General features: G+C 48.3%; 2 protein-coding genes across 8 annotated transcripts in view; both read right to left on the bottom strand.

Moving 5' to 3' along the window:
- The window catches only part of CD151 (CD151 molecule (Raph blood group)), a 39031-nt gene extending 30448 nt beyond the window's left edge, over nucleotides 1–8583 (bottom strand). The window contains exon 1 of the mRNA XM_069803540.1: nucleotides 8451–8583. The gene's annotated coding sequence lies outside the window, so the exon portion shown is untranslated. The remainder of the gene's footprint in view (nucleotides 1–8450) is intronic.
- Nucleotides 8584–11767: 3184 nt separating this feature from the next.
- CRACR2B (calcium release activated channel regulator 2B) overlaps nucleotides 11768–24219 on the bottom strand; it is a 49913-nt gene continuing 37461 nt past the window's right edge. For 5 of the 7 annotated variants that reach the window (XM_009923322.2, XM_069803536.1, XM_069803537.1 and 2 more), the window contains 7 exons: nucleotides 21770–22064; nucleotides 21449–21590; nucleotides 21139–21220; nucleotides 18473–18587; nucleotides 16124–16231; nucleotides 15314–15390; nucleotides 11768–14277 (listed from right to left, as the gene is read on the bottom strand). In XM_009923322.2, the coding sequence (XP_009921624.1) occupies nucleotides 14193–14277; nucleotides 15314–15390; nucleotides 16124–16231; nucleotides 18473–18587; nucleotides 21139–21220; nucleotides 21449–21590; nucleotides 21770–22064 (904 nt within the window). In that variant the 3' untranslated portion in view covers nucleotides 11768–14192. Of the gene's footprint in view, nucleotides 14278–15313; nucleotides 15391–16016; nucleotides 16232–18472; nucleotides 18588–21138; nucleotides 21221–21448; nucleotides 21591–21769; nucleotides 22065–24219 lie in introns of those variants that run through there. The other 2 variants (XR_011328088.1, XR_011328089.1) reach the window with 2 other exon arrangements.

Raw genomic sequence — 24219 nt, 5'->3', positions numbered from 1 at the left:
TTGCTGGCCCTTTGCCAAGGCTGGGGGCAAGGGAAAAAGAGAAAAGGTCCCTGACTCCAGAGCACATGCTAACAAGTTTTAAAGAAATCCCCCAGCCCCAAGCCATCAACCACTTCCCTGAAACACCTCACTCCACCAGTCTGTATACAGACCTGCACACAGAGGAACAGGGAGCTGGGCTTGCTCGGGTCCTCTCCGCTGCTTCAAATAAACACACAGGGAAAGGGCAGGCCTCCATGAAGGGTACAGAGCTATGAACAGTACAGAAACTTTGGCAAGTCTGCCTCAGCGTATCATCCACTTCATTTAGAGCTGGCAGGAATAAGTAACTGGGAAAGGGTTCCTCTAACAAGAGGCCAGCATAAACTAGCTGGACTTCAACCAAAGCTGGGAAATCCTGCAGAGGATTTCTCCACCAACCCACCCTCAGGTTACCCTAGCACTATATGAACAAGCTTCATTAAAGGAAAGCCTAAAAGGAGTTTGAAACTTAATCCTCCCCACCCCACCCCCCACCACCGTGGAGGTCAATTTTCAAGTCAAGAGGGACCATATCATCTCATCTGATCTCCTGTCATTTTAAAGGTTAAAATTTTAAAGGCTAAAAGAAGTCCATTCTACAACTCTCAGACACCCTGGATTAACCCTCAAACACCAGGAAGACTAAAGAAGACTTCAGGAGTTGGGAGAAACGACATACTTTGTTCCCTCAGGAGCCTCTCCAAACGTTACTGGCACATACTCAGCATTCAGACTACTTTGAGCTCAGCAGAAAGCAGCAGAGCATTTTCCTCTGTGTGTAAGAGACAGGAACATGACAAACATCCGGCGTGGGGCAGACTCATTATCCGTCTCAACGCACCCCATGCCATTAGTGAGCAGGAGGGGGAAAGCAGTCCACAGCATGGTTCATTTGTAGGTTAAGCCACTCACTAAGTCCTTAAACATTAAAAGCAAAAAATACTCAAGAGAAAATCCAGTAACAACACAGCCAAAAGTTTCTGAAGAAACTGAGTAACTACCTTCACTTTGACCTGAGTTTCGGTCAGTACTAATGCCCACTGTGAAAATGAGGTCCCTCTAGGATATCAAAGGATGAGGAACCCCAAAAACAAAAGTCACTTCTTGCTTTTGAAGAAATTAGATAAAACTCTAAAATTGGCGCTGGAAGTAACCAGGGCAATTCTGGCACAGAAAATAATCCTCCTATGACTGACCTCAGATGAAAGGGTATTTCAGCACTGACTGCCCTGGTGTCAGGGCCACCTTCCTACCACTCAGAAAACTCCTCACTGCAGTGGTAGCAGCATCTGACTTGGTAACCAAGTCAGTTTTCCTGCACAGACACAGGAAAACAAAAAAGACTATTTGGTCAGGGTGATACAGGGGAAGGGGACTTGGGCTGGCCAGACATGGTTATCCATGTCAAAAATTGGGAGGATACTGCTGATCTGCAGCAGTTATGCCCTTCGTACACAGGGAAATTTGCTTCCCACTTACACACTTGTAAATATACTGTTGATAAGAATTATGCTGATATAACTACAATAATTTAATTTGGATACTCTCACTGCTCTCATCTAAGTTAGCTTCCCTTTTTCCTAAAAGGTGGTTTTCTTCCACATGGACACAGATGCAGCCAAAGTAAAGCTCGTGACACAGTGAAAGTGAAGTTTTTCCTCTGCAACTGTGTCTGATTTTCCCTCCTTCCAGGCTTCTTGCAGCACACCTGTGAGTCAGGATCCATGCTCCACCAGTGCCTGACCAACTCTGAGGGCAAATGGCCCAGTGAAGTCAGCAACTAGGATTTTCTTCTGGTGTCAGCACAGTGGTTTAAATTCCCTTTTTCCTGTGTTGGGACACATTGCACATGCTGGAGGTAAGCACTGGGGAACACACAATGGATAGAGCAGGCCTTTGTTCCCGGAGGCTGAGTGCAGCCTCATTCCCCACATACAGCACCAGAGCTCAGTGGGATGCTTGTACTCTTTCCTGTACTCTTCCCCTACTCAGGAGGAGGAAAAAAAACAGCAAACTGGGACTCGAAGGTGCAGAAACCAGCCTGACAGTTCCTCCTCCCCAAATACAGAAAGAGGTCCTCCTGATAACAGGAAATTTGTCTCTCCAAAAACCCTCCAAGTGGGCAAGGTAAATTGGAGACCACATCAAACCCCTCATCTCACCTCTGGCAGACCTCTCACCTAAGTCAAGTCTCCCAACAAAGACGGAAAAGGGCTACTCCATATAGCAAGAGGGGACCTGCAACTAACCACAGCTTCCAGCTCGCTGGCAGCTCAACTCCTCAGCGAGTTGTACTTCCACACAGGACTGGACTCATCCCTTCTATGCTACAACAGCCGAACCCACAAGCACAAAGCCCAACACTTTCCCATATGCACGTTCCTTGCGCACAGCACTCGACATGCACACACCTGAGACCCCTTCTTGCTCCAGAGCTGGCTGCTCCAAGGCAGTGCTTGCCATGGATGTGTCCATGTGCACAGCTTCTACACTCATCATACACCGCTGTGACTGTACAGAGAGCTCCTCACCACCTCCCCAGGAGCTCTGCGTGCAGCTTACAGTGACCACAGACAAAAAGAACAAATGACCTCTGTTTCCAGGGCAATCTGAGGGGGAGATATGGGATATGAATTCCTCCCTTCTGGATTCCACCAAAGCTAGGAAGAAATACTGACATTCACAAGCCATGACTCATGCCTGCCTGGTCCAGCACTCCAGAAGTCCTGCTCACTGGCTGGCATGCCAGAAATGCCAGCATGGCTGGCATCTGCCAGCTGACTCTGTTAGCATATAAATTTGACCAAAATGTCCTTCCTCTTTATTTTCTGTATTGTTGCAGTGTGGTGGTCGCTGAGGGTCAGAGCACTCCCTGAAAACTTGTACAACGGCACAGGCAGTGTGGCTGTTGCTCTGGCAGGTAACAGGTCAGCGAGGCTCAAAACGTGAACCGCTTCACACAAAACAGAAACCTCTCCCCCAGGAATTCCTGCCTCAAACCACTCTTGGTCCCAGTTTTAACTGGATCTCATTAGTGAAGGAGCCAAAGAATCTGTTGTTAGTACTCCAGCTACGCTGGTAAGTCATATACTTGTATTTAAAGAGCTGCCAAGGATGCTCCATTAACCTCCACAGAGCATAATTCCTGACTGCCCCTCCTTCTCCCACTAGACCAGTATCCTGCCCCCACTAGCAGCTACTTACGCTTACATCCTTCCATAGTGGAACTGGCTACATTTTCAGGCCCGTGTTGAGCTTATGGCATTACTGCCTGAAATGCACCTACCGAGCTGTACAGCACTTTTCCAGCTCGGACCAGAGAGCCACAACCACCCGACCAGCAAGAGGAACTTAGGTTAGAAACATGGACGAAGCTGGTCATACCCAAACATGGCCCAGACCCCAAAACACACCTTATTCTGCCATGCAATATCAGGAGTGCAAAATAGTAACCATCTGCTTGGTCTTTCACCTGTCTGCTTCTCCCTCATAGGGGCAGAAGTGTTCCAGGGCAAGGTATCAGACATGCTTTCACCCTACCCATTTGTACAGCACAGCCAGACCTCTCTCCCCCTGTCTCTCCAGGTGTTTGTTCCTCTCAACCTGTCCCTCTCCTACAGTGGCAAAGACATCTGGGAAACATGCTGCAGATTTCAGCCCAACTCCACAGCTTCTTAGGAGCACGCACTTTTCACTTTGCAGCTACAGGGTCAAACTCCACCAAAGCACAGGCACTTGGACCCTCATAACTCTTTTCACTGCCCCAGCTTCCAACTGCTCTGTTTAAAACCAGCTCCCTGCTGCTCTGTTTTCTTTCCTATACAAGGAAACAGAACCTGGGTTGGAAAAGTGAACTTTGCTCCTTTTGCATTCAGATCTGGTACCAGCATAGATAAGAAACAACAGTTAATGCCAAACATTTTGTGTCACCTACTTCTGGCTCAGTTTTTCCTTACGAAGCCTCATTACCACTGCCAGGAACAACTGGTGGGTCTGAGCAACATCCCCTCTCATACCTCCTACACTTTTCATTTCCACCTCTCTTAAGAGGCTGTGCCATATCCCACATTGTCCATGCTTCCTCACTCGGATGCACTAAGCGACTCCACGGCACCCTACATGGATGCAGGCAATACACACTGTGCAACTCACTGTACAATTAAAAATGCATTTGGTTGGCTGTACCCTGCTGACAGTGGCTGTAGGTCAACACCTAAATGCATTTAAACAGCTGCCAAGGACCCTCCCTTAACCTCCACAGAACATAATTCCTGATGTGCTTCCTTATCCCAGTAAACCAGTATCCTGCCTCCAATAGTGTCCAGCACTGCTGGCATCAAAACTATGCATGAAATACACACACACACACTACATATATATATATCTATCCATCTCAACAACTCCATGAAGACCCCAGCTGGCATGTCATGGCAGCTACTCATGCTTGCATCCTTCTAAGGAGCTGGCTACACTTTTAGGCCCGTGTTGAGCTTATTGTACTACTGCCTGAAATGTACCTATCGAGCTGTACAGCACTTTTCCAGCTCGGACTGGAGAGCCACAACCACCTGACCAGCAAGAGGAACTTGGGTTAGAAACATGGACCAAGTTGGTCATATCCAAATGCAGCCCAGACCCCAAAACACACCTCTTATTCTACCATGCAACGCCAGGAGCGCAAAATAGTAATTATCCTCCTGCTCATTCTGCCAAGAGCTTTATTACTGTGCAGCAGCCAGGATGCAGGACTAATAAGACTGACTGAATTCATTCCCCAGGATGCCAGGCTGTTGAGATCACAAGCAGAGGAGTCTGGCAGGCGGGACAGAGCACAGCACTGGCGAGGGAGATGCTCATCAGCAGTGCTGCTATTACAGTGCTGAGCCTTGCCAAGAGGGCCTGGCAGCAAACGGTTTTTGTGCCATGGGGAGGGATGGTATGAGGTGCTCTCCGCAGAACTGACAAAACAACTCATCTCCATCCTGCAGCCCTGCCATTCCTCATTCCTCCCTCCACACCCTGGGTTCAGGCACAGGGCAGCAGAGAAAAGCACTTTTCTCACGGGTTGGGAAGATGGTCACCATCCTGGGGAAAAGCTCTGCCAAAGTGCACGTGCAAAAAAGAATGGGAAAATGGGGTGATTTTACAAACAGCGACACTGTTCATTTCATTTGGGCTTTGCTGTGGCAAAAGGAAAATCATGTTCAGGGTCTGAAAGGCAGGATGAGCAAGTGAGACAGAAGGAGACCCGGTCTTCACCTTCAGGATCTTGAAGGTTTTTAAACAACCAGGGAGACTAAGGTTTCTGTTCCTCACAGCCAGGGAAGCTGAGGTGAGCTGTAATTTCCAGGAGTCACCCTCCCTCAGGCTTTCCATGACCTCAAATGTCGGTGCACACATTCAGGGAAAGCTGGAGATAACCCAGTGTCGAGCCCAGGAGCAGAGAGTAGAAGTGGGGAGGAGGAGAGCATCTTCTCACAAGCTTTCAAGAGCAAGACTGATGAAGTCAATGAGGATAGTATTAGTAGACTGGGACATGAAAAAGCAAAGCTCCCTGTTTCTAGTTTTCAGAGTCAGTCCATCCACGTTGTATCTTCCTAAGCTTCTGTCTTAAACAAAAGGCACAAGAAAAACAGAGGGACAGCATGATTGCTTTGTAAGTGACCAAATCACCTGGAAATGCCAGAAAGGATTGTTTGCCATGTACAGGTATACATGGTGACAGAGATGTTACATGTACGAATACATGTAAAAATATATTTTCCTCCAATGCATAACAAGTAGCCCAACACACTTCTTAGAGCAGAAGCCAAACTTTGTAAAAGCAATGAGTGAATTTACCTGCGGGGTGACCCAACTCGAGGAAACACAGCTCTCCACTCAACCCCCTCAGGGCTGTCTCAACAGCAAGGGAGTTGCTGTCTGCTCTGTTTATGTGCAATGAGAACAGCTAGAGTTGTGCTACTACCTTTATTAGCTGGGAATAATAAAATACACCTGCTGGAAACTTCCTAACAGGGATAGATAGCACTCCATCAGCCACTCCCACCTAGCATTTTTTCTTGACAAGGGAAGACCAGCAGCTTTTTTCCACCCCTTACTGAAGAATCTCTCACACCCAAACTTTTGGAGGCTGCACTGAAAATAACCTTTGCAGAGCCAAGATTTTGGGTGTGTGTGCCTCACTGTACTTGAGAGCAGCCTCAGAGTCCTGCCCACTTCCAAACTAGCATAAGACTTCCCTTCTGCACAAGGGGGCCCGGGAAGCTAAAGCACTGGATAAAAATCTTCTTGGGTTGGTATTCCCTGCTTACTCAGATGACGGCTTATGTATTAAACCCAAGAGGAAAGCCACAGCCCCAACTGGGCTGTTGAAGTTCCTCTTACTCAGTGCTCTGCTGTCTGCACTAAGAACAAACCCTCCTTTAACACACCTGCCTTGAGACAGGAGCAAGAAAACCTGACTGTTAAGCTGCCACAAAATGTACCGCAGGATGGAATAACCACCTCAGACTCCAGAGTAAAATGAGATATGTGGGACATTATGTCAAGCACACAGAAAAGGCATGTTCTTATGGTTTACTGTAGTCAACACACAGCAGGGACTGCCAGGACTTTTACCAGGCAACTGAGGGAGTAATTCTCCTCCATTGCTGAAGGACTCCACCAAGAAGGTAAGCCATTATTTCAAAAAAAGCCATAGGCCAATCAATATATGCGACAGTTTGGAATAAAACATGCTTTTTGCAGAAATACAGCATATGGACAGAAAGACATCCAGGTCAGGAACTCAAAGACATCATCAGGACACTACAGAGCAAGGATGTGATCTCAGGATAGTTATCTGGAGGAGCTCAAAAGCTGCCAACTCCTCTGACTTGCAACCCAAGCCTTCAGCAAGGACATCTGACTTGAAGTAGTGGCACCTAAGAGCTGCTGTAGGAAACCAGAGCCCAGATCCACCTATGCAACCCAGCATAATGCCTTTGACAGGGACTTGTCACCAGATGCCTCAGGTAAAGCCTAAGTGATGCTGCCCCAAACACTGCCCAGCTTCCAACAATTTGCAGATCGGAAACTGCCTGTCCTAGGCACACAAACTCCTTCAGAGAACCTAAACACACTGAAACTTTTGCATTGACTTTTCTAGTTTCTGTTGAGCTCAGCAACAGCTCAGAAGAGACAGATGCTCTGCTCTCTCCACCACAGGTAGTCATCTTTAGTAGCAGTGAGAGTTGTGCAGGAGGACTGGGATGGACCTTTGTCTGACTGATGATATGCCAAGAGACTCTTCAGCCTCAACAACACCTGGTGGTAGATATCCTATCACACCAAAAACTTCCTTAAGAACCTAGGCAATGCCTCACAGATAGCAAAGGAAACCCATTTTGGCAAAAGGGACTTGTTTCAAAACTGTTTCAACAAAATGACCACCACTGGGCATTACCTCTGATGGGTGATGCCATTTTAATTAACCCTTGTTCCAGCAGACACCACGTGAACTCTCAGAGCAAGCCAGGAAGTGCCGTAGGGGGACAAAGGAAGTGAAGCAGCGTAATTTAAGGGATGCTATAGAGCAGCCTGAAATAAAGATATGTCTTTGCTAAAATTCAATAGGATACTGCAACAGGTTGACTACAAAAGCCCTCAGGAAGAGTCAGGATTTTTTTAAATTTACAGCAGTTTACATTCTTCATGAGACATAAAGCAAAGGCAACTGGGAAAGATTCCTCACGGCAAGCAACACCGTAGTGCAACAATAACCCATCGCCATCAGCTTCCCATCTGATTCAGCTTCCAGAAAATGAAAGAAAAGGAACATCGCCTGGATTTTGTGGTAAACAAGGGCTCGCTCTCCCCCTCCTCCACCTCCAAGGGTCCTCCTACGAGACCAACATAAAGGCCAAGTCTTACTTGTTCAACAGGGAGACTTAACAGAACACAGGGCAGAGGCAGATAAATGTTGTTTCGCAAGCTTATGGCAACGTTCGTAACACTCTTCCTAATGCACGGACTGCGCAAACCTTCTGTCACCTCCCGCACCCCACCCCCCCGCAACAGGTTAAAACACTTTAAAAAACAAAGCCCCTGTGAAGGTGCACAATGCCAGCGGGCGCTGATGTTGAAGCAAAGCAGCGCTGCAGTGGAGCTGGCCTTCGGTACAGACCGCGGCCAGGTACAGGCGGTCGCCTCACGGCCCGGCGCGCCGCGGGCGAGCAGAGCGCCGGACCCCGGCTGCGATGCCCGGGGCCCACGGGCAGCGCTTTGCCTCCCCGCTCCCAGGCCGGGCTGTCGGGGGCTGCTGCTTGCGGCACCCGCCGCCGTCCCGGCCTCCCCACCCCGCTTCCCCACGGCCGCGGGGGGACCCTCCCGCACCCACCCTCCCTCCCTCCCCAGGCGGCCGCCATTTCGGGGGCGCCCCGCCTCACCCCTCCGCAGCGAGCCGCGCCGGACCGCAGCGCTCCGCGCCGCCTCACGTCCCGACCTGCCACGCTGTGAGGGAGGGAAGGTACCGAGGGAGGGAGGGAGCGAGGGCGGGGGCGGTGCGGCTAGCCCGGCCCGGGACGCCCAGCCGGGGCCACCGCCCGACCCCGCGGGGCGGTGCCTCCTCGAGGGGCGCCTACCGCCGCCACCCGCGCCCTCCCGCCCGGCCCGGCCCGGCGGCGGCGTGGCCTGGCGTCCTCCCGCCCGCTCGCCTTCTCCTCCTACTCGCTTCCTGCCGAACAGAACGCCCCGAAACCCGGCGGTGTGCGAGGTGGGCGGGCTCGGCGGTGCCTGCCGGGGGGTCGCGGAGCGCTTGGGGTTGCGCGTGCGGTGCAAGCCCGCCAAACCGTGCCTCTGGTAGCAGTGGCCCCTGGCTCTCGCCACCTGGGCCTCAGGCTGGCTTTTCCGCTGCCGCAGGCAACACGCTACAGCGAACTCGAGCTGGAGCTTCTTTCTCTTTTTTTATTTGTTAGGCGTCAGACCTGCTGGTTAAGGAGTTTCCCATGAAACGTCCTGTAAATCAAGATCAAGCCCTGACTGGCACACTGACTCATCCTTCCATCACCTCGTTTCAGCTTCAGCCCAAATACCTCTGCGCTAAGCAATAGCCCCGCACAGAGGCTGGCCACAGAAGCTAGACCCTCACCCGCTCCCCTCGGCAGCTGAGCGGCCTTGCACGGTTTTTTAGGGGTGGGTGGGAAGAGAGGAGATCTGCACCGGGAGGGAGGGTTTAGGCCCTCCTGGGTGTTGGCCTCGACTGTGACACTTACTTAACCTCTCCTGCCCATGTGCCCAACTCAAAAACCGCGTCGTCCTTCCCAACCAGTAGACCAACTCATCTCTCCTCAGCCCATGGGGATCCTACCTAAGCTTTAGCTTAGAGCCCCTGGAGACCCGAGTGATTCAACAGAGCCTTAGGGGACGGGCTCACACTTGCGCATCCAGAGGTTTCTTGCAGGGAGTGTGTGGCAGAGCCAGGAGGCAACAAGCGATGCCGGCCCCTACCCCCGGCCCCAGCCCTCCTTGGCAGAGCGCTGGGCAGCCAGCCGCACCAGGCCGCGGCCTTCTTGCCGCGTCCAGAGATCTCGTGTACAAATAGGAACGAACGTAACCTCCCGCCTTGGCAGATTTGGGTCAGCAAATGGGCATGATGAGGCACAACTAATGTGCTTGGGAAAGCCTGTAGGTAAAGGTGGGCTATACTACAGGACACACCCCCACCTCCCAGTCCTCAGCTCATTAATATATATTTACTGGAGATACATGTTTACCTTCAAAAAACTGATTTTACTTGGTCAGGTCTCCTGTGGACTAGTCATTTCAGAAGCAGCACACAGCTACACTTGTGTCTCCAGGATCGGGGCCTTATTAAACCACATGGCTTGATATGCATATAAAGCATGCCTTGCAGGCCTGAAGGGTCTGGAGCTGGATTATTGTAGCTATGCCAACTGAAATTTCTTGTGACTCATGAACAGCCAGATAAGTAACAAGCAGACTGACTGTGGCTCAAAGAGCTAATGAAGCTCTGAACTGCAGGACTGTGTATCTATCGGCACTGAGCGGATTTCCACATGGAGCATTTAAAGGTGTATAGCATGAGCTATGAGATATGTTTGTACTTGGAGCCTAAGTACTTGGTCAGTTTATATAGGGACTAACCAATTAAGTAAAAAGAGCATGAAAAGACACAAACCGAAGAAGGTGACAAGACAGAAAATAATGTGTGACGGACTGCATGATCCCCACAGCAGGAACTCATTAAATGTGCGTAAATGGAAACTGACCCTTGGAGTTCAGGGTGCTGGAATAAAGAAGGTAGAAGAAAACAACATCCCAAACCTTTGCAATTCTTGCATTTGTCCTGTGGGAAAGCTTTAAACTTAGCACTGTGGCTTAATGCTCTCTCTTCAGCCCTGTTCTGGCTTTCAAAGAGATGCTGTCAGGCTAATCCTGTTATGCTTATCCTTAGCATATTAACCTGAAGGAGACACGGGAAACCAAGGCAGAGTGGGGTCCCTTTGCCTGTGTGCAGAGCTTTGTGGGACCATGGTTGCTTATCAGAGCAGCTGGGGTTTTTGCTTTTGCCCCTAGATCCGATTGTATACATAGCTGCACAGTTGCACGTGCCAGAATAAGGCTTCCCAGGCTATAAGAAGAGTACTTTCTTGTGATACGATTCGAAAATGCCCTACAGATGATATGCAAAAAGTCACCTGTCCACTAAAAGACTGCAGCCAATACAGCACAGGAACAAGCCCCCAGGCAGAGTCTATTTTGCATCCTCCCTTGTCTCATGCCATCTCAGGATATTCCCATTATTTGCTTTTTATTTATGCTGCAATTTCCAGCAGTCACTTGCAGAGGGTGGCTGCTCCCTGGGCTTCTGTTCAGAGGCAGACGAGATTCTGACAAAAACAAGGGGATGTAGTAAAATTAGGACTTTTGTGGAAAACCTGGTCTAGTTTGGATCTGGTATCAGACACATTTAAAAAATAACAAACTGCCTCTCTGGACTGTAAGCGTCTGAGTCTTCCAACAGGACACTTAAATATCGCACAGAGAGACAACAAAAGACCATCCAGTAATAAAACCCACCCTGGTGCTTACTGTTGTCCAAGCACAACCTGCTCAAACTCTGTGCCACTTTGTCGTGGTTGAAACAAAAGTCCACCCTGTTCCTGCTAAAAAAAGATGTTACAATGAGCTACTTGTGCTATCAATTTATAGCAGGGGAAATGAGTAATAATTTCTTTGGTCAAAGCTGTGGAGAGATTAGTTGTATAATGCATGAGCATCCAGCTGGACCCATGCCAGGGCACAAGGATTAAAAGCAACCCAATTCCTAACTCTAGTGAAAAGAATGCACAGGACATTATTAAAATAAATGTTTAGTTCTACAAATATAGGTACGAGGTGAGAATGTGCCCTCTCTGAAAGCACTACACTGCCCCCAGACTTTGGGGAAGCATCTCCCCTTTTTCTCCTTCCTGCTCTGGCTTGCCTAATCACCTGAACTCTGGCTGCTTGAAAGAGGTAAAAAAATAAGACCAGAGATTAATTGCTCCTGTTCTGCCTCCGAGACATGGGTTCCTGATAAACTCTCTCCCTACTTAGAAACCTCCTGTTTGTACCACCATTGGGGACAGGCTCCTCAGCACTTCCTGAGCAGTGAGAAGGGAAGGTCACACTGCAGTCAGTGGCTGAAGAAGGGAGGCTGAATCTCCTGCAGTGCCTGAAAAAAAAACTCTCAACACAACCATTTGTAAGACAGCATTCCTTTATTGCCTGTACTCTGCTTGCACACTAAGAAAACATACTTAAGGTTGTACATTTAAAAAACCCACATGGTAGTTCTTGCTGTTCACTGCAACATGACAGCACTGATAAAGGTAATACACAGACTGGCCTGTATTTGTGTGTCAGCTGTATTTCACACGCCTTTGTCTTTCATGTGCTCTGTACACAGTGTGGGAGGTCCACATTCAGACCACATTAGCAGATCTCCTACTGTTCTCTTCCTTCTGCAGCAACTTCCCAAATCCTGCTGCTGCAGGTAAGTAAATGTTCACATTACTGATGTGCCCCAACCAAAGATGCCAGTTCTTAGTCAGCACCACTTCTTATTGACCTGCAACTGGAGCATGATGCAGAGAATCATTGACAGCAGCTCCCCCAACTCAGGTAGTGGGTTTGACCTATTCAAAGGTCAGGCGATAAGGTGATAATGTCTGTGCTCTTTCATACCCACATTGACTAAAAAGCCAGAAAGCCACATCTGTGTTCAGATTACAGGTGCTTTCTGAAAACAGAGAGGATTTCCCTTCCCAAACATTGTTTCTTGCAACACAAGCAGTTCCACTGGCAGCACTGCTGGTGTTACTCTAGACTCCACACCAGCTGCCCTGGTTCCTTCTGGACCCCTTCTAACTTTCTGATTGCCAGTCTCTGGCAGGCATTACTGTGGTTAAACACAGCGTGAACCACAGCCAGCCAGCAGTAAGGACTGAGCAGGAGCTTATTACTTTTAGCTATTCCTTTTAGTCAGGAATCCTGTTCTTCTGGAGAAAAACTTCCTCTTTCCTATCAGGAGTAAAACGCACTGGGAGGAACCACGGAAATTCTTTGTAACACTGATGGGCTGTAGATGACTCAGAGCACTTTTCCTGCATGAGATATTCCCCAGAAATTTGTGCAATAAACAGACATTCAGAGTAATTGCCTTATCCCAAGAGAGGAAAGAGTGGATAAATATAGGCCTTCCCTATGCTGCAAGGCTGGGGGGACTGCTTCACAGCTGCAGTGTCACATCTTGCACCTAGAATGTCAAAGTCACATGCAGAAACAGACTCAAAGAAGAATGGGAACAGGGCATTACAGAAAAAGCTCACTTAGTCCCACAAGGCTTTAAGAGCAACTGAGCTACACAACAGAAAGCATCACACCCCATAGAACACCGAGGGCTTCATGCCCAGGCATGGCAACAGCTATGCCAAGAGGCATACTTTTGGGGCCAGTTCCTACCTTGGCCCGCGCCTCCCCTCACCCTGCTTTGCCCCACTCCTTAGTGACAAGGAGGCCCCTGCACAATAGCAACAACTTCAGTCCTGCTCTTTCTCAGGCCCTTCACCAGGAAAGTGAGGTTATTGCACGAGGCCAACAAAGAGAAAAAGCCTCACTAGGTACATTTCATGCAGGCAGCTGCCTTATGCTTCCAGACCAGGTACATTTGAAAACACTATGGTCAAGCTAGCAGGGTGGGATCTTTCAGTACTGCAGATAAGTCAGTTCCTAGTTGCTGGAGATTCTTCAGGAAAGGATAAGCGAATGGGAGGAAACAGGCAGCATTCAGCCTTAAAGCAGGCTATATATGGCCCCCCTGCTATGTACAGCACAGCTCCTGCAACGGGTTATGAATCAGCAGCATGTGCCAGCACCTGTGAGTCCCAGGGCAACTGCTCCGTGTTCTGTAAACAGTAAGAGGGACAGTGACAAGGTTCATTAGGGTAACAAAGTGAAGAAAGCCATCGGGATGACTCATTTTATCAGTTCATACTATATCCACATATGGAATCAGTTAACTACAATATTGGCAAGTTAAACCAAATTTCACAGTAAATGCACGGCCTGATCCAGATCTTACAGGAACCAATGGAGGTTTTCCTCCTTACCAGAGCGGGCTGGGCTCTGCTGTTACAGAACCAAGAGGAGATGCTGCTCTTTGAGATGGATGGATCACTACATAGAGCTAGCCCAAATTTAAAATAATTTATTTATCTCTCACACTAAAATTCTATTTAACACAGCACCTATAGTGTTCTCCACTCTCTGCTGCTAGGCCACTTCTTTGCTGGAAAGAAAAGGAACAAGACTTCATCCTTCTACAGGGAAGCGACTTTTCCAGACAGAAGGCCCAGTTTGTGCTATTAGCCAAGACCAGCCAAATTGCCCCAAAGAAGCAGAGGCCTCGAGAGACCAGGGCTGCATGCAGAGTTGGGAAATTGAACAGTGCAGATCATATGCATGTTTTGGCCTGATTTAGTGCCTTGAAATTCCCATATGGGGAAAAGCTGCAGCTTCCTCAAGTCTCTGCAGAGCCTATACCATCAGATTCAGCTTGCTCAAAAGGAATCCCAGCTTCATGAAACAGTGTTGGCACATGTCTCTTGCTGACACATTGATGTGCCTTATGTGCAGCACCCTTTCCTCCTGCTGACATCTTCCAGCTGCAGGGCATTCTCTCTCTGCCTGTCTTCTTGCGCTGTCAGCAACCTGGAACAAGCAGCACAGATCAAGAACACAACCCAGTTACTGAGATCTTCCTGCCAAGGCATTTGGCTCTGCCCTTTGCTCCCCATTAGCCAGAGACATTTAGGATTGTAAAAAGTGACTGGCCCAACAACCGGGCTTCTCTGGAAGCTGGGCTAGATAAACAACACACAGAAAATGAGCATGAATTTCCAGGGAACAGGGAAAGAAACTGGACACATACAAGAGGGGACAGCATGGCTTAGTAGTCAGTGCACCAGACCAGGGCATGAACAGTCTGTGCCTTATTCCCAAGCTCCCGCATTGATGGCAGAATCCCGGACTGTTTGCTTCGCCTGTCTGGGTCATCTCAGGTAGCAGCATGGTAATAAAGAACGCTGAAGGCACATGCTATGGGAGACGTGATTTACCTAGCTAGTAAGTAAATCATCCCAGTTAATGAACAGATAAGTCCTGCTGTGAATTTAACAGAGATAATGCAGCAGGAGGTCAAGGGATAGAAGAAAACAAAAGGATATTTTTCTTGCAAGCTATCAAAGACTTTTTTCAAAACGACTTGGTTTTTTAAAAACTAAAAATCTTAGAGCAAACTTCTTTCAGCCTTACAAAGTGTCTTATCTTCCTTTAAAAATAATGCCACCAAAACACCACATTCTGTGTAATGCTTAATAACATAAGGAAGAAAAAACCCTTAGAGATGCATGCAGACTTCAAACTGAAAATGCCAACTTAAAATCTGGGATAGTACACAAGGTTTTTGTGATGAAATATTCAAATTAAACTCCCAATCTTTCAACAGCTATCTCTGCCAGACAAAGCTTTGCATGCAATAACATCCAGTCCACACTTGGTACTCTCCAGGCACAGAAGACAAGGACCTGGAGTCAGGGGGAAGAGCACATTGCTCCAGGTCTTTTTTGTGACATGGCAGAAAGTCAGCCTCTGACAACCCCCTCTTCTTGCCCATTCCCCAGGAGAGCCCACACCAATCACCTACAGCTGGGGAAATGTCCCAGGATAACTGTTCCTGTTCACTGACCTGGCCATGTGCAGCATGGGCTCCATGATGTTATAGCCAGTCATCGCGCTGCACTCGTAGAAGACAGCCTCGTATTCCTGCCAGAGAGCACAGCAAGCACCCACGTTGGCTGCCAGCTCTCCCCCACCATTCACCCACACCCCTGGGAGCTGGCCCACCCTCACCGCCGGGAACTCTGCTGAGAGCAGTTGGGGCCAGGAGGGTGGCTGTTACCACCCTGCTCCCCAACCCAGGAAAAGGAGATGCTTTTTCAGCATTGGGGGCCCAGCCAGAGTGTCCAAAAGGGAACACAGGGGGAGTTATTTGGGAAGAGAAAACAGCTGCCCAGGGTACTTGGATTCTCTTACCTTTGTGTTGCAGAGTCCAGAAGATGGGGAACACCTCTGACACCCTGCCTCCCCCCACCCAGGGGCCAAGGTACCAGTGGGCATGCAGACACAGGGAGTGAGGAAGGAGGCAGGATGATTTTGCAGAGCATGCATTAGGGGAGTCCTCAAATGGGAAAACAGCCATGCATGCTCCCCTCAGAAAGACTGAGCATCGCTGCAAGGAGACATCCAGCCTCAAGAGAAATACGTGAGTGTGCCACAAGGGCCATTGTCTGCCACATGCTGGCCACCACCTCATCCTCCCTGGAACCAGAGGGACTTCGGTATATGTTTACGTTGGAGAAACAGGGGGTGGGAAGGGAGAGGGAAGGTACCATACTGGGAAAGGGCTCCAAGAAGAGCTTCCTGCCAGCCAGGCTGCCCTGCTCACAGCTGGAGGGAGGCTGCAGAGCAGGTCGAGCAGCAGACCACAGTGTCACACCTTCGCCAGCCTTTCCCCCTCCACCTTGGGCACATTCCAGGTCTCTCTCTGCACAGCATCCATTTTATTTCCAAGCAGAAAGACCACAGCTCCATCCTCGATACCTTCCTGCAAAAGAAACAGAATAAAGCACCCTAGAGACTCAGCTGAGGGAGGGAAGTATCTTGGAGCAGATCCTGTTCCAGCTCATGAAAACAAGACCTTCAGTGGCAGCAGGATCAGGCCCTTTAGCCATTCCTCAAATAGCCTCAAGGATTTGTGGAAGGAAGCTTAAACTATGGGAATGTATTTCAAATGTTTGGTATGTACGGCTGGGATGTGGAGAGAGGGGAGACAGGACGTGAGTTCCTCTCTGGGAAATAACAAGCCTAAAGAAAAGCAGTTTGCCCCATAGGCTGTTGGGAATTTGACTTCAGGCAGAGCTTATTACTTATTAAGTTCAATAATTTTTGTGTGGTACTGTTTGCCTGTGCTGTCCTAAATTCAGCTACCCCTTGCTGAAAATCCACTGGCCAAGCAAGCTAAGCAACTTTCAACTCTTGTATAGGGTATCTGTAGGAACTGTTTTCCTAGGCAATTCCTGGAGCCCATTACCTTTGGTAAAATTCCCTCTAGTTCCACTGGCTCACTAGAACATCACCAGAGTAAGGACTGCAGAACGGGGCTCAAAGTTATTTCCAAACTTGACTGCCCTGGATGGCTTGCAGTACCTTAAGAGCTTCAAAGCAAGATAAATACTAAGATGGGGAAAGGACGAGAGATTATTAAAAGTTACAGATTTCAGGTGCTTTGATTTTCTGCATGCTCAGTTTAACCTTCCTGAAAGGAGCGTGATTTTCAGAGGCTGGGTAGTTTTGAAAATCTTAACCTTTGATCTTTTAGAGTCTAAAGAAATAGCTAAGTCATTAGTTGGGTTTTTTTTCCCCCCAACAGGCCTGTGCAAGTTAATAATATTAGAAACCTCCAACCTACGCTTATTCATTTCACTTAGATCTTGGTTTTTGAGACACGGCACAATCAAAACAAACCCACCCTTGACAACTGCCCTTCAGCTCTGAGTCACCTACACACAACTTATTTAAATTATACAGACAGGTATTGTTGTCTCCATCCCGATTTCAGCTGGGATAGAGTTAATTTTCTTTCTAGTAGCTTGTACAGTGTTATGTTTTGGATTTAGTAGAAGAATGTTGGTAACACACTGGTGTTATCAGTTGTTGCCAAGTAATGTTTAGTGTAAAGTCAAGGATTTTTCAGCTTCTCATGCCGAGCCAGCAAGAAGGCTGGAGGGGCACAAGGAGTTGGGAGGGGACACAAGCCAGGGCAGCTGACCCAAACTGGCCAAAGAAGTATTCCATACCATGTGACATCATGTCCAGTATATAAACTGGGGGGAGTTGGCCTGGGGGGATTGCTGCTTGGGAACTAACTGGGCATTGGTCAGCGAGTGGTGAGCAATTGCATTGTGCATCACTTGTTTTGTATATTCCGATCCTTTTATTATTATTGTCATTTTATTATTGTTATGATTATCATTATTAGTCTCTTCCTTTTTTTTCTATTAAACTGTCTTTATCTCAACCCACGAGTTTTACCTTTTTTTTCCCTGCTTCTCTCACCCATCCCATTGGGTGCAGGGGTGTAGTGAGTGAGCGGCTGCATAGTGCTTAGTTACCAGCTGGGGTTAAACCACGACAGTATCCCAAGCAGATAAAAGCCACAGATGAATGCTTTTACTGAGAGTTTGGAAATAAAAAGCAGGGGGGCAGACTACAGTATTAATACACAGTCACCAACTAAGGAAAAAAACCAAACTGTTAAAGTTGAAGCAAGTGAAAAAAAAAAAAGCTATTCCTAATATTTCAGTCTTATCTCAAAGCAGAGTCAGGATGTGACTGTGCAAAGCAGTGTACATGCATGCTGCAGGTCTGAGCCTAAATGCACCAGGGCTGCCGTCTCCCTTTCCTGTGCATAGGCTGGGCACCAGGAGATCTCCTTGCCTGAGCACAGGTGTGACGTGACCATGTTTAGGAGACGTTGCCAATGCACATGGGCTGCTTACAAACACACACTACTGTTTTGGCAGGTCTCACTACCTTCTGCCATAGAAACAGCTCTCCCTCATTTAATGGGCTATCGCTGACTTTGGTATCTTCGACAAGAAGTCCCTGGTCCCAAATTGACTACCACAGGCAGTACCCATAGCATCGGCTTTGATAAGCCATCTTCCCAAAGTCAGTAGGACTTCCTGGGGCATCCGAGAATGTCGCTCCCAGACAGACTGTTGGAGCTGGTCTGGAGCAAGGCAGTGGCAGCACCAGTGTCAGAGCGCCGAGGCCCCGCTCTCACCTGGACGCTGCTCATCCAGTTCCGCACTGCCGTGAAGGAGCACTCGGCCGTAATGTCGTACATCACCAGAATCCCATCTGCCTTCCGGAAATACTGCTTGGTAATGCTCCGAAACCTGAGTCCAAATGAAACCAAAGGCACTCTCAAAACCATGGCTGTGTAATGACAAGAAACGGAATGGGATTATCTGTCTTTGAGCACAGGCTGTCTGCAAGGCCTGGCAGCCCCTGTGCGTGAGATGTGTCCCCTGGGGCTGGTGTGTACAGGCTGGTGACAGACAGGTCAGATCCTTGCACCTTTGAGGCAGGCCAGGCAGCCATGGGTAAGCAGGAATCTTTCCAAACACATGGTGCTGAGAAAGCAGGAAGGAAGATGTTTGCAGGTCAGGAAGAAAGAAACAGAAGAATCTGTTTAGGTGTGACAGTGAGATAGGAAAAGGTAATTGCCTGTAAAAAAGGAAATGGGTGGAAAAAACCATGACCTTTCTCTGGAGTCTGGAAGAATCTGCAGACTAAGCTGTACCACAGTACAAACTAGGTGTGCATAATGTCTGCCCCAGTGCTACCAAAACAGCAATTAAGATCTCAGCATAAGTACAGTCTGTTTCCAGTTTTGAATCTATAAAGCAATGCCATCATTGCTTAGCAGTAGCAGTTAGACACAATTTTCAGGAGAAACTCCCACCAGACATCTACTTTGTCCTGTGGGTACCAGTTAGAACCACAGACTTGTATTTTGGGGATAAATTAAAACCAAAACAAAACAAAAACCAAAAACCAAACTGTAAAATCTGTAAGCAGTTTGTGACCGGGCCATGATACAACCACACTGATTGCAAACTGATGGAATTAAATGCAACACGAATACTGAGATCTCACTGGAGAGCTGTGTATTTCAGCCCTCCACAGGATAACAAGCTCTCCTATTCTATTAAAAGCCACGAAAACCCACAGCAAGTAGTGACCCTCCTGAACTCTTCAGATGATTGCCTGAAGCATGTTCTTTCTCACTGCAATAAGGGCATGACATTCTGGCAACTACCTAATTGAGAAAGCACAGACTTTATCCTTGGCAGTCAAGGTGCACCTCTGGAACTACAGCACAGGCTAGATGCTCTAGAAGAAACATCAAATGTAGCATGCACCGGTCTCAAGGAAGTTACCAAGGAGTTCTCCTTGCATGCTCCAAGGGGTTCCTCTATCTCTTCCATTGGATATTCACAGTTGGACACCTCCAGTTAGAAGTAATTAATATTTCTCTAGAAGTATGAAAAGTTTTTGCTTCTTCCCAGGTCTTCTATTCAGTATCAGCACTGAGCCAAGTTCTCTCTTGCAAGTCTAAGACCTGCTAATGCTGCAGGGGCCTACCCTAAAGGTCCTTCTGCAGAGACAATATCTTGAATTTAGGCTCTGGTGTAATCTGGCCTCAGTAAAATGCCACATTTCATGTCATAACAATTCCCCTTACTGCTCAGCTTCAGCACTGAAATAACCACAGGAGTTCTGTCAAAAATCATCATTTCTTCAGCATGAAGCCTGATTTTGGAAGAAATAGTTTGCTTTTCAATAGATATTCCTACATAGTACATTCCCACCAGGTCTGCACGGTCTAGCTGACTGAGGTAGACAGCATCATTACTCTGTTGGCACAGTTTAGGATTATAATATTCCCATGACCTCGACTGCCTCCTGAAGGCCTGGCCCCATAACATATTTAGCCCAAAATACCCAGTATTTATTTTTGCCAGGCTCTTGAGGTTAACAGCCCCCTTGAAATAGCTTTTCACCTTCAGCTTCAAAGTGCATCCTAAATAAAATCTAATTTACACAAAAGTAGTGGTGCGCCTTCACCTCTAGTAGCAGATGAGGGTTAAGTGTGTCCTCTACTACTCTGGTCCTCATCAACAGTGCTGGTAACATCTAGTGATGGCCCATGCTTTTGAAACTAGAGGCCTTCAAATGGAGAACCTATATTCACTGTCACAAAAAGCTACACTGCCCCTCTACCAAGGATTATCACTTCCATGAGTCTATCAGCAGAAGGAACAGTGGAAGGGGCCAATAACCTCACTGACAGAGTCTGGCAAGGTAGTTCAAATCACCTTCCCCACAGGTCAAGCTAATTCAGCTGACTTGGTCTGAATCAGATCTGGAAATGTTCACACACTCCTTTCCACCCTCTGAAGAGCAAGTAGTGGTGAGCAGCTGGGGACAGCAGTAGCACAACTGAATCCGAGAACAGGATATCTATCCAGAGCCTTCATTCCTGTCCTGATCTGGAGCCCTGTCCTGGAGCTTTTCCCAGAAGCAGGCTGATGCAGGAGAGCTTTGAGGGCTAGAGGAGCTTCGAACCCCACACCATACAGTGATTTATGGATAGACTACCTCAAGCCACAAGCTTGCAGGTCAGACATATGGAAAACTACTTTTCTGTCAGTCCTCAGAGCGATCTCCCTGGGCCCTGCTTCGCAGCCACAGCTTCTAGAAATCTCTGAAACAGAGCTTTGCTGCAGGTTCAGCACTGGAATAGCTGCTGTGACCTCTCTGGTCTTTCTGAAGCTAACAAATTTTCCCCAGAGACAGAAACCAGGTGCACACACTCTTTCCCTTTCCTCCTGCTTCCTACACTGAGCTTGGCAGTAGGGCATCCTCACAGAAACTGCTTACCTTTCTTGTCCAGCTGTATCCCACAGCTGTAAGGCAACCTGGGTGTTATCCACCATCAGACTCTTCACCTGGTAATCAATACCTGTCAGGAAGGTAACAATGATCGTAAGATAGGATGGGGAGAAAGCAGCTTGCTGTTGCAATGGCCAAGATCAACACTATTTAGTTCAGGAAAATTGCAAGATTGATTTGAAATTGGGAGAGAGACCATCTTTACCTTTAGTTGGGCTAAAATAGGGGCAAAAAGCAAGTGTGTAGGCTGACTTTCCCACTCCTCTTAGCCAGATGAGCCAGGAACCCTACTACTTACCGACAGTTGCATTGAGCTCAGCCAAGAACCTGTCGTAGCAGAAGCGGTGGATGAAGGAACTCTTCCCAACGCCAGAGTTCCCTACAAACACCACTTTAAAGATGCGGTCTGGGGAGCAGCTGGCTGGTTCCAGTACCTGGAGCTACAATGGAAGAAAGGGATGCAGTTTTGAAAAGCCCAGCTGCAGACTGTGCTTTGATTTAGGCATTGGACCCCTGCACTATAAACCTATGGAGCTGGAGTTAGATGGAAAGAGAGTCAGAAACCCTCAAGTCACTGGTAGCAGGTGTCTGAGGAAGAACCCCAAGTAATTAGACTCACCCTGGTTTCAGTGCCAACAGGCTGTCCTCTAGGAGGCAATGGAGCATCATCTAATCCATCTGCATTTTTTCTACAGTCAGCATCACCCTTCAAAGTCAGCTTCAACCACTCAGCATCTTCTGCCAATGACCATCTCTCCTTGTCTCTGCTCTTCTCTCTTAAGTTTGTGCCGCCTCCTTCTCCTGTCTTCAGCCATGTCCTGTTGCCTGGGAAGTATTTATAGTTCTTTCTGTTGGGTTCTTCCACTGCCACATCCACCAGGAAGGTGAAGGGAAGGTCCGCAGAGGCCAGTTGTCTGTATTAAATCCCACAGGCACCACAAATAGGGTGGGAGGGTAGGAGGTGAGGGGAAGAGGAGGAGGTTGCAAATTCCCAAAACAACCAATGCAATCCAATTAGTGCATATGCAGCACTTGCAGGAACTCTACTTCATACATACACTCCCCATACTCCCTGTGACTAAGGCATCGGCAGCACCCCTAGGGAAAGAGAGACCGCTCACCTAAGCTATGCTGTACTTATATGTGCCGACATGTATTTCATTAATTAAAAAAAATTCCCACCTTCTGGATTTTTCAAGGATTCTTTGCCTCCCACTTCCCCTAGTACTGAAAAATAAGGCAAAGCATACAAAAGTGGCAACAGGAAAAGCTTTTTTTAAAAACAAAACAAAACAAACCAAAAGAAGCAGCAACAAGCGCCCCTCTATTTTTGTTACCAAATACAACACACAGAAAAAAAGTAACAAAGGTTTCCAGGTTAGTGAAAAGGGCTTTGACTGCAGGCAGTAGGGCGAGGGCTGGCTGCTGGGCCCTGGGAGGCTGCATGCCGTGTGCGCGCCTGTTAGTGCCCTCTGCTGAAGGCTCACAGCCCTGCTCCAGGAAACCAGCACAGCACTTCCAAACACTGCTGTAGCAGTCTTACTGAGTTCAGGCAGCAGAAACCTGCCACAGGCGTGCAAATTGCAGTGAACGTGCTCACACAAGAGTCACTTTGCCTGGTGTTGGCTCTGCTCTGGCCTGCATCTACACCTGGCCCGAGGTAAGGGAGCCAGGACCCGAAAGAAGTTTATTTTTTAAAGCTTCCAACCAGCCACACTACACTCTGAACGGCAAGAAATCCCCAGGACCCCTGCCCAAGCAGTGGTAGTGGTGAATAGGTGTTGCACTGACTGCCTACACAAGAGCAGGCTGACGCACTTTGTTCACTGGGGGTAGAGCTGATACAGCAAGTGGAGGAACGATGTTCAAAGGAACAGCTAGAATAACCGATTTAAACTACTGGAATCATTGCTGAGGGGCTAGGCAGCATCTTAGCTCTGCCTTGGCTTTCCATGGTTAAAGAACTAGATGAAGGGAGTGAGAAGGCTTAGAACTCAACTGAAGGGCTTTATCCACCACAGGTATCTCCATTGCCTTCATTGGCCAACAGATTGCATTTGGAAGCAAATTACAGAGACCAGAGGCTTACTGCAGTCAACCTCTTCAGAAGGAGCACATCCCACCTCTCTCTGCAACATTTTCCTCTTGCTACTAGTGCAGGAATCAAGGCAACAACTCTCCTCTCTCACTCCTGCGAGTACAGCCCATCAGGACTGCAAAATTCACCTGCTGTCATGCCTACACTTTTTCCCTGAAAGGGAGCTCGTGTTCCTGGTTGTCTCCCCTGCATCTGCCCCAAATGCCAGCCCAGAACCAGGCCAGCTGGAACCTCTCCCCACTGAAAACAGACACATCCTCCCAGGCTCAGGCTCTGGGGAATGGCCCCCATCTCCCAGGGCTAGCAGGGGTTGCAACAATGAGGGGCTGAGTCTCAAAAGCTTCTTCGGGGGGACACACAAACACAAAACTTTCTGAACAGTGACTCCAGATCTAATGGACTTTATTCATGTTTCTCAAGCAATGTGGTGTGACACAGCACTGGGACAGAGATAGGACCAACAAATCCTTCTCCCCTTCTCACATCACCCTCACTGCCAGACTTCTCCACCTGTTAAGCCTTTCCAGTGGGTTTATGCCAGGAGCAGCTAGCAGAATCTTTGCAAGAAATAGCTGGGGAGGAGGATGGGAGAGCTTGGTTGTCTGATCCCATGGATAGCATGTCTGCCAGTCACACAGCCATTCTGCCTCAGACCTATCCAAGCAAACTCCCAGCCTGGGCTCTAGAATCAGCCCTGCTCCACAGTTCACCTGGTTTTCCATCAGTCCCCAAGCCCAGGAGCCTGAAGCTCAATTCTTAAATGCCACTACCAGAATTGCAAGAATTAAGGGCAAGTTGAAGCTGGAAGAAACTCTGAGCCTAGACCTATGTCTCTGGTTGGCACCAAGAGAAACTGGGAAGCAGGGGAACCTTCTGCAGAGACCTGGTAAAGAAACAGGGAAGCATGCCACCTTTAAAACTTGTTTGGGGCCAGCAGCTGCAGGGGAGATCCAGCTCCAAGCCAGGTCAGG

The sequence above is a fragment of the Haliaeetus albicilla genome, chromosome 16 (genome assembly GCF_947461875.1).
Source record: "Haliaeetus albicilla chromosome 16, bHalAlb1.1, whole genome shotgun sequence".
Classification (NCBI taxonomy): domain Eukaryota; kingdom Metazoa; phylum Chordata; class Aves; order Accipitriformes; family Accipitridae; genus Haliaeetus; species Haliaeetus albicilla.
Note: the sequence above shows the minus strand (reverse complement) of the source record. Positions and strands in the feature narration are given on the sequence as shown.